This window comes from Triticum aestivum, chromosome 4D (genome assembly GCF_018294505.1).
Source record: "Triticum aestivum cultivar Chinese Spring chromosome 4D, IWGSC CS RefSeq v2.1, whole genome shotgun sequence".
In the NCBI taxonomy this organism is placed as follows: domain Eukaryota; kingdom Viridiplantae; phylum Streptophyta; class Magnoliopsida; order Poales; family Poaceae; genus Triticum; species Triticum aestivum.
In genome coordinates, this window is record NC_057805.1 from 474,560,748 (window position 1) to 474,570,959 (window position 10,212).

At 45.2% G+C, this 10,212-nt stretch overlaps 2 protein-coding genes across 3 annotated transcripts in view; one reads left to right on the top strand and one right to left on the bottom strand.

Moving 5' to 3' along the window:
• Positions 1–1,606: 1,606 nt before the first annotated feature.
• On the bottom strand, positions 1,607–6,690 carry LOC123098748 (chaperonin CPN60-1, mitochondrial). Its single transcript, XM_044520817.1, has 18 exons — positions 6,448–6,690; positions 6,287–6,311; positions 6,010–6,141; positions 5,440–5,599; positions 4,799–4,974; positions 4,614–4,709; positions 4,377–4,481; positions 4,205–4,291; positions 4,031–4,120; positions 3,872–3,952; positions 3,698–3,766; positions 3,172–3,249; positions 2,987–3,082; positions 2,717–2,816; positions 2,497–2,600; positions 2,303–2,408; positions 2,123–2,201; positions 1,607–1,926 (listed from the first exon to the last, which is right to left on the bottom strand). The coding sequence occupies exons 1-18, from the start codon at positions 6,483–6,485 to the stop codon at positions 1,818–1,820; spliced, it is 1,731 nt and encodes a 576-aa protein (XP_044376752.1). The 5' UTR covers positions 6,486–6,690; the 3' UTR covers positions 1,607–1,817.
• A 107-nt stretch (positions 6,691–6,797) lies between these two features.
• Positions 6,798–10,212, top strand: part of LOC123098749 (PHD finger protein ING1) — a 5,201-nt gene continuing 1,786 nt past the window's right edge. The window contains exons 1-3 of one of the 2 annotated variants that reach the window (XM_044520819.1): positions 6,798–7,059; positions 9,016–9,087; positions 10,001–10,191. In XM_044520819.1, the coding sequence (XP_044376754.1) occupies positions 7,032–7,059; positions 9,016–9,087; positions 10,001–10,191 (291 nt within the window). In that variant the 5' untranslated portion in view covers positions 6,798–7,031. Of the gene's footprint in view, positions 7,060–8,108; positions 8,359–9,015; positions 9,088–10,000; positions 10,192–10,212 lie in introns of those variants that run through there. The other variant, XM_044520818.1, reaches the window with a different exon arrangement.

The window sequence follows — 10,212 nt, forward strand, 5'->3', positions numbered from 1 at the left end:
GCTACAAGAGCTCCTTGAGCTGTCGGGTTCCAGGGAGAAGAAGAGCAAGTCTAGCTCTTGCTTCCCTCTCTATATGGTGCGTGTGTAACTCTAAGAAGCCAACCCTTTGCATGGGTGCCCCGGGGGGTCTATATAGGCCTACCCCCCGGGGGTACAATTGTAATCCGACTGGGCGCGGGTCCCAGTCGTCAGTGTCTGTGCTCGCCGGCTTCTCCGCCGGCCATTGGGGCCCACCGACTGGTGGGTCCCGCCGGCTGCCGGCCTCTTGGTCGACAGGCCGGCCCCACCGCCTGGGGGTCTTGTCGACGGCTGCTTACTGTAGCCTCGCCCCTGATGACGAGGGCTTTGTCGAGGTAAGCGTGGCTATAGTGTCCCGCCTCAAGGGCTCTCGCTGTAGCCTTACCTCGTCTTGTCTCCTTAATGTGGCACACGTTTCGAGGGAAGGGGGTAGCCGGCTTCTGGGGGCCGGCTACGCCCCTGGCCGACTGGGGGAGGTCGGGTCGCCTTCGTGCCTCTCTCTGGCTAAAGGGGCCCGCCGCCCGCGGGCCATACTGGCGTCTGTCGCGGATGACGTCGAGGCCAGCATGGCTACAGTGCCGAGCTGGACGGGAGATGGCTGACCCGTACGGCGTCCTGTGGCCATGCCCGCCTCGGGATTCGGGGGTAGTGGGCCGTGCTGTAGCCACACCCCGTCTTGTCACCGTTATGTGGACGTAGTCTTGATGGGTGCGGTCTTGGCCGGCTTCTTGGAGTCGGCGTTCTTTCATGGCCGGCTCTTGGGAGTCGGCGTTCTCCATGGCCGGCTTCCTGGAGTCGGCGTTCTCCATGGCCGGCTTCCTGGAGTCGGCCATCTTGTAGTTATCTTGGGGGAGGAGGTTTCTGAGGCTGGGTCGCCTTCTGAGAGTCGGCTCCTGGGGTAGCCGGCCGGGGGAAGGCGGCCCAATGCTTCGAATGCTTGAAGGCTCAGATGGCCTGATAATTTTTGAAGAGCCAGGGGTAGTCGATTAGGCTACCCGTGGCCATTTACTCCGACACCAGGGCTGCTCCCTAGACGCGTCCTTATTTCTATCCACTAAAAGAAATCGTATAAGGAAATTGTTTACTTATTGTGCTACTATTTTATCAAGAAACGAAGCTTTGTTGTTGTTGTTGGTCTTCCTGGTATGTTTGCACCATCTTGATGTTCACCTTCTAATACAGGATAATGCACATCTCTGTTACCAGTATAACCACCCACCCCTATAATTCGGGGGGATTATAGAGGAAAGATTTCACCGAATACCACAATTAAAATCATGGTGGAGTGTTGAACCCCTCAAATAAAAAACACCCAATGAATCCCCAAATCGTCCTTTGTGCTGTCAAGGTTCAAAGCAGACGTTTTGTCTATTATGGCGACAAACCTAGGTTCAAACCAAACACAGCATAAACTGCCGAGGAGCAATAATGAGCAAAGTTGAAAAATATGGTCATAAGATTCCATTGACTCGTCAAAAGCGGTCCCAACCCCTGGGGACAGGGTAATACATCTAAGAAATTATTCCATCTAACGTACTCCCCTATGGATGCAGGAATAGCAACATGAAAAATGATGATTGAGACGAGATGGGGGCATTTCGGGCTTGTTAACAACTGTAGGCTCTGTTCGCCATGTTCATACATGATTCAAGTTGCAAAATCATCTTGCAGCAGAACAAAAAATGTGACAGCCTTATTCACCCACATTAAATACCGATGAATCCACATCCGCGCTACAAAAAGTTCTAACCTAGATGTTCCATCTAATCACATTGTTTTGACATGAGCCTGGGAGCAAGTTAGAAATCCATCCCTCCCATGCCGCCGCCTCCCATTGCAGGTGCCGCCTTGTCTTCCTTGGGGATCTCAACGATGATGGCTTCCGTGGTAGTCATCAGAGACGACACACTGCGGCAATGGAAAACAAAAATAAAAAAACTATTTTCATGGCTCAAAAGAAGGATGCTCTATATCATCACTGCTATCCTTTAAGGTTTAAGCTTCAGAAACTTCAATTGATTGTTAGTGTGGCGTGTGTCACTTGACAGGATGTCAACAAAAGCATTATCAAACAGAAAAAATGAAGGTAGACAAGAGACAGTACCTTGCAGCATCCACCAGTGCTGTTCTGATCACCTTAAGTGGGTCAATGATACCAGCCTTCACCATATCCACATATTCGCCTGCAAGGGATATCAGTTTACATATCCAACATCAGAAAAACATGATTTAAGCCAAGTCCTAATGCCCAAAAAAGCAACAACAGATGAACTTTGCGCCATACCTTTGGCAGCATCATAGCCCAGGTCGGTATTTTCCTGCTCCAAGAGCTTGCCAACAATGACAGCCCCTTCTACACCCGCATTGGTAGCAATTGTATGTACTGGGGTCTGCAGAATTGTCCAGTCATCAGGATTTCACCCTTCTTTATGCTTAAGACATGGAACCAATTGGAGGAAAAAGAAGAATTTTACATACCTTCAAAGCATTTTGAATGATCTGGACACCAATCTTTTGGTCAAAGTTTGCTGTAGGCAATTTATCCAAGTCCTTTGACGCATAAAGAAGGGCAACACCACCACCTATGTAAATCACAGACAGATCGGACTTTCAGCCATGATGATTTCCTAATAATTGTTACACCCAACAACTCAACAACAGTCTAAAATAACTCGACAGCAGCGCTCCAGTATGGTACCTGGTACAATACCCTCCTCTACTGCAGCTTTTGTAGCATTTAGCGCATCTGTCACTCTGTCCTTCTTCTCACCAACTTCTGCTTCACTCGCTCCACCAATCTAAAGGTGAATCAAAATACCATAAATACAATGCTACTTTTCTATTAAGTACAAACATACAATTATACGCATATATGCCATTTCTATAAATTATTACTTAAAACATGACAAGTAATCAATAGCACCATAGGTTAACAGTGCTACACAGATTAATAGATAAAGAATTTTACCTTCAGGACTGCGACACCACCAGAAAGCTTTGCCAGCCGCTCCTGTATCTTTTCCTTATCATAGTCAGAAGTGCATTGCTCAATTGAAGATCTCAGCTGTACAAAGCAAATTTAACAGTGATAAGCATGTGTAACATAATGTTCAAACTGATTCATAACTAATTTAATTTAATATATGAACCGACCAGCTCAGCTCTCTCTTCGATGGCCTTCTTATCACCCGCTCCATCAAGGATGACTGTATCATCCTTAGATATGGTAACCTGCATGCACACATTGTCACTTCTTTTCAACAACATAAACAGTTCTCTGAAGCATAAACACTAACACACGTCTGAGAACAAATTTACTATTATGCAGCTAGCTCAAATGCATCAGTTTAAATGCATGCCACGTAGATTCAGCAGAGTTTCGAGAAGTTCTAAAAACAATGATAACAAACACCTATACAACAATCAAACTAACAAAGTCACTCGTGTCTCAGGACAACATTTCTCATGTAACTTGAACAGCACTGTCCCTACAAGTCTACAAAAGTAGAGTACAATATTAAGTGCTAACAGAAATAACCTTTTCATGAGAAACAGGGAAGGCAAATTTAAACTTCACAATATATACTTTCCAGCAAGGTAGTTTTTGTTGTGCTAATGGTTAGGGTGGTTAAGGTTCTAAACAAAACGTATACAATCCAACACAAGCGAAGTGTCTTACCTTCTTGCAGGTACCCAGCATGTTTGGCTCAAAGTTCTCAAGGTTCATTCCAAGTTCTTCAGTTATGACCTGATACCAAGAGGGTGCAAAATTCAACATGGACGTCCGGACGTCCGCATCTGATACGATACTGTGAAATGGACAAAATAGAAGAGCTATTGACTATCAACTTACTTCTCCACCAGTAAGGATGGCAAGGTCCTGTAAGTTGGATTTCCTGTTCTCTCCAAAACCAGGAGCTTTGATAGCACAGACCTGCATTTCAAGCCCAGTAAGATGAATTAAATCCTACATATGGTTAGCTACAAAGCAAAACAGAGAGTTAAAACTGACCTTGAAGCCTCCACGAAGCTTGTTAAGAATTAGTGTACCCAGTGCTTCACTTTCTAGATCTTCTGCAACAATAAGCAGAGGCCTTTGCTTCTGTTTGAGCAGAAATATGGGTCATTAGTTTGCAATAGATGAGCAATAACAAAACAGAAAGAGACATGCAAGCAATAAAAATACCTGGAGAGCAAACTCCAACACTTTGACCAATGAGCGAAGGTTGGATACTTTCTTATCGTGTATCAAGATTAAGGGATCGTCTAGTTCCTGTAACAAAAAAAAAAATGTACAGCCAAGATAAATTTAAGCTTAAACATCAGTTACACTAAGAAGAAAACAAAACAATACTTACACATTTCTGGTTCTTTTGGTTGGTAATAAAGTATGGAGAAATGTAACCTCTGTCAAGCTTCATGCCTTCCACAACTTCAAGCTCATTGTATAGAGTGTTACCATCCTATTAAATGTTCAACGAGCATCTCAGAAGGACGTAGTATGAATGTATAGATAGTCCAAAAGAGATTGATAGTAGTATATTACAGAAAGACAAATATGAGCCAAAAGCCCAGTATTTGAAGCTTTGACTTACCGCAATGGTGATAACCCCCTCTTTGCCAACCTTCTCCATAGCCTTTGCAATGAGCTCACCAATTTCCCTTTCACCATTAGCTGATATAGTACCCACCTTTGGAATAGGGCAATCAATATATATCTCAGAAGAGAACAAAGTAACAAACACAGGATGCCTACTGAGAATTGATGGTCAGGAGATACCTGTGCTATTTCCTCAGACGTGTTGATCATCCTGGCCATGCCCTTTAGGTTTGTTACCACAGAATCAACAGCCATTGAGATGCCGCGTCTCAGATCCATTGCATTCATACCAGCTGCAACGGACTTGCATCCCTCAGTGAATATTGCCTTTGTCAGAACAGTAGCACATGTTGTACCTGAAAGTGTAAAAACATCAGCACAGCTGCCCAGGGCCCTAGAATGAGACAATAAGATGATAACACAATCTGTAACTCGCACTAAAAGTAATCCTAAGGAACCAATTTCAGGAAGAACTTGAATTGAAAGAAATATATAACATGACTAGTTAAGACCATGGGAATTTCGTTTAATAATGCAGTAAAACTACTCATGTTATCCAATTTACCCAACAAAACAATTAAAACCCAGTTCATAGCGCTGTCAAATTAGCAAACTTGTGGTATAATACTGCAAAAGAAAATAAGCAACATGGAGAATAGATTGACAACAAGCAGCGACTGAAAAGATGAAAAGAAGCCTTTCATAATTCCTTGTTATTGATGGTTCTAGCATTGCCTTTGATACACCGACAAAAACTGTTAAAAAGAAAAGTCCATTAAAACGTATGTGCATGGGGATGATAGTACAGAACTAGGTCATACCATCTCCAGCAGTATCATTTGTCGCATTAGCGACCTGCTTCACAAGACTTGCACCTACATTCTTGACTCTGTCACTGAACTCAATGCTCTTGGCAACGGTGACTCCATCCTTTGTAACTTTGGGAGCACCAAAGCTTTGCTCAATAATAACAGTGCGCCCCTGTAAAATAAGTACATATATGAGTTCAGCACTAACTCTCATATGTGCTACGAAAGTCAACCCAAATTTCTGCAGTTCTGCACGCATGCCAAAATATACATAATTTTACTACTATAAGGTATCAGAAAATTATTTTATGGTAATTTACAACTAAATTTCATCTGCAATACACGTAACATCCTCAACAGTTCGTATTACTTACTACACTTAGGGCAGACCTATGATGCACATATACTGCTAACATATTAGCCAACCACTAGTCTAGCATTTGTCTACTAGTGGAAAAGGAATAGATGTGATAGCAACATGGTTTGCGGGCGCGAGCAGCCACAATCTTACAATCTCTAAAGCAATTCAGACACTCGCACCACGAACTCTGCACATGGATAACGCACGGATGTAGGTCACACCTTGGGACCCATAGTCAACTTGACCGCATCAGCCAGGTCTTCGACCCCCTTGAGCATCATGGCCCGGGCCTCGACGCCGAACCTGATGTCCTTGGCGGCATAGTTCCTGCTCCAGGCGAGCCTGCTCCCGACCTGCGCAGCACCCAAGCACGTCAACACACAAGGACAGAAACAAAAACCCTTGCATCCCGCCCCGCATTGGGGGCGGACGACGAATCCGTCAGATTGAAACCATTCCCGGCCGGTGATTGGCGGGGAACCAGGACAATCTGCTCACCTGTCGGGCACTGCTCCCGGCTAGCCTGCAACAAGCATAAAACACGCGTGTCAGCGAACTGTGACTCGCACACAACCAAACAGGAACCCCCGGCACGGCACCGCGCCGGAGCGGAGAGGGAGGGAGAGAGGCGCGAGGAGGCCAATGCGACGGCGACTCACCGGGCCTTGGAGGCGAGGCTGGCGGCGGCGCGGTACATGGCGACGGAGGGAGGGAGGGAGGCGACTGTTTGGATCTCGCGGGCGGTCTCTCTGCTGGGAGGGGGTGAGGATGGAGGCGGCGAGCGGGATGGGGGGTCAGGGGTGAAAAGGAGGCGAGCAACTTGGAGAAGGGGAAAGAAACTCCAGAGGGCGGAGGCTTTGCAGTAGCGGGGGAGGGAAGCCAGGGGACCAGATGGTAGCTCTAGAAGGATCCATCCGCGGAGGGGTTTAGGGTTTAGCCGCATGCGCAAATGGGCCGGCCCAGATGGACGAGAGTCGTCGTCAAACGATGGCCCGCCGGGCCGCGTACGTGGGCTTTGGGAGGAAGGCCCCGCACGCCACAGCGAGCCACCAGGCGGCGCGGCGGGGCGAGGGGAGTGAGGGGGAAAAATATCTGCAGAAGTGGGGATCGGATCTCCGAACCGGAACTCTGTCTCTCTCTGTCTCCTCCCCGTGCCGGACGGCGAGGTCCCCCTCTCCCTCCGGCCGCCTCTCCCCTCCGTCCCCGTCGCGTCTCGGTTCCACGGGCGCCGGTCTCCGACGCTATGGGGTTCCTCGAGGACTTTCAGGCCAGTGAGTGCTCCTCCCTGCCTCCGCTGCCAACTAATCTAATAACCTAACCCTCGCCGCTCGCGCTAGGGCACGGGCGTCGCGACTCCGTCCACCGTGCAACATCGACGTTCGTGAATATTACACGGTTTCTGGATGATGCGTTGCTAGTGAATTACTACTGGTCCAACGCCTCCACGGTCTCTAGATGCGTTGTTCATGTCCGTGCTTGCGGCGTGCCAACTCAACCTGTTCATGACTAAACCTATGTGCCATGTACTGATTATTCATTTTTTTTAACTGTTGAAGTGTTGCTGATGTATAAATGGATAATTTGGCGCGTGTGCCCCCTTGAACAATTTGCTGTATTTTGCACTGAAAAAATTAGGCGCATGCCTAGGCGCCGGGCGGAGACAAAACGCCTAGCGCTCAATTGCGCCTAAGCGTGCGCTTTGGTCAGAAAACCGCAAGGCGGAGACAATGCTCACTCAGCGCCTAGCGCTTTTAAAAACCTTGGTATTTTGTACTCTATGTTAGAGCGGGTCAGAACGATTAGTTTCCTTACGTGTTGACGCTAGTATACAATGCCATGGCTATAGCGTAGATGATAGATATGAACTTGCTAGTTTTGTCCAGGGACTTCATGAGTGACCCTACCTTTTGTACCATGTGAACTTTTTAATAGTTCTCGACTGAATTTTCCTTGTGGTATTCTCATGGTTCTTTTGACTTATCAATAGTCCTCACCTGTATTACTGTTGGCAATCTCTCTAATGTTTCTTTGCACTTATCAGCGGATTAGAACCTAAAGGTTATAGTTGGAATATTAGATATGGGAGAATAATTGTTTTCCAATGGAATACATACTGTTCTAGCCTTATATTGGTATCGTATTTTCCTGATTCAACTTGTCTCTTCAAATTTTAAATTTATTGCTGTGATGCATTTTTGCACATCAATGCATGCATACATATGGAACATGCTTGCTTTGATGCCAAAATTTGGCATGCCAATTTTTAGGATTGGCCCAAATGCGTCCATATAGCCATATGGCCCGTCTGGCCGCACACGTGGGCTTTGTCAGAGGAAGGAGCCCACACACCAGAACCACTAGGTTGCGCGGTGAGGTGAGGAGACTATATGTAGAAGGGGATCAGATCTCCGGACTGGAACTCTGTTTACCCTAATCCCTCCCCATGTCGGCCGGTGAGATCCCCGCTTCCTCTGCTCCCGGCGCGCCTCAGTTCCATGTATTGGCGGAGCTGCCATGGCCGCAGCCACCGGACGCCGACGACGATTACTTCCTCGAGAAATTCCAAGCCAGTGAGTGCTGTTCCTCCGCTCCTGGCTAACCTAACCCTCGCCGCCAGGGCACAAGCACCACCATGCGCAAAATCTTGTCCTGTGATGTATCATTACCCATGAATTAGCCCACGGTTTCCGGATGCGTCCGCTAGCTATATGTGTACTAATTATTCAGTTTTCAATTGATGAAGTGTTACAAATCTGTAATTCGTCATGTGTGCCTCCTTGAACACTTGCTTTATTTTGAACTATATGTTAAAAGGAGGTGAAACGAACGATTAGTTTTGTTACTTTTTGATGTTAGTGTACAATGCCATGGCTATAACGTAGATTATAGATCTGAACTCAAATGTTTCTTTGGACTTATCTATAGTTCTCGACTCTGTTTTTCTTGTTGGTATTATCATTTTCTTTGGATTTGTGATAGTTCTCGACTGTGTTCCCACTCTCATCTTTCTTTGCACTTATCGATGGATTGGAACCTAAATTTATAGTTGGAATATTGGACATGGGAGAGTGATTCTTTTGTAATCGAAGATGGAGGTTCTAGCCTTAAATTAGTATTGTGTTTTCTTGATTCAACTTATATCTTCAAATTGTAAAAATTTGTCACTGTGATGTATTTCTGCACATCAATGCATGCATACATATGATATCCTGTTTGATTGCTGTCAGGTGTTGAAACATTGCCAGCTATGCTGCACAAGAACTATTCATTAATGCGAGAGCTCGATAAAAGCTTGCAAGGTATGCAAAATTCTGAATTCCCTATTGTATTTTGCCATTGCCAACTGATTCATTTGCTTCATCTTCTCCGAATGTGCATCTGTCAACTGACCCAAACTCTTCATCTTCTCTCTATGTGAATTGAGAACTTAACTTGAGCACAACGAAGGGCTTGTTAAAGTCCCAGATGCATCTTCAGATTATATTGTTATATGTTTAGCTTGTGACTGCAATACTGTGTTCTTTGTGATTACTGTTGTGCACTACTTCTTTTCAAGCAAGTAGGACCATGCAACAAAAGTAAGTAGTAAAACTTGCAGGATTGCAGATAGTTCTGCAATTGACAGCATTTACTACTTGCAAGTCTGTCAATTTAAATATCATCTTCACTGGTTAGGATTCACTTGCCAAACTTGATGAATATTTGTTTTCTTTTATCTAGGTTGTGCCATGGCATGTTAACCTGCAAATGTCTGGAAAGTGAATCTTTCTACATGATAGCAAGCCCATATACATGATATTATCCAGATTTGTCACTATGTTAGCTATTTACTCCCTCTGCTTTTCTTTAGATATACTTTTAGGGTGTGTTCAGTCAACTTTAAAATTTGGCTACTGATATGCACAAAATTGTTTGGATTTGCCATGTGCAAATGTTGTTTTAGACGCCGTAAAAAATAGTTTCACTCTTTATATTTTAAAGAAAGTTTACTAACATGTAAAATAGAGAAGGTAATGGTCAAAGGCATATATACTGGAGAGCATGTTGATGTGTGAGTAAAAAAAGAGTGGAACTAGTATGTTGTTGCAATAAGTGTAATAATGTGAACCAGCTTAATTTCTCTTAACTGACCATGCAATCTTTGTTGAACTATTGGCTTCCTCTCCCCTCCCCCTGAAAACTGAAACAAGCCCCACTTGTGCTTCTGATTAGGTGTGCAGCTGGAAAATGAGCAGCGATGTCAACAAGAAATAGAGGACATTAAGCATGGACTTGAATCTGGAAGTATTACAACATATGAGCCAGCAAAACTTAAATTTTCTGATGAGGCAATCGAGGAGCAGAAACATTGTGTTAGGATTGCTGATGAGAAGGTGGCTTTAGCCACACAAACATATGACCTGGTAAAAGTTTCTCAGTTACAT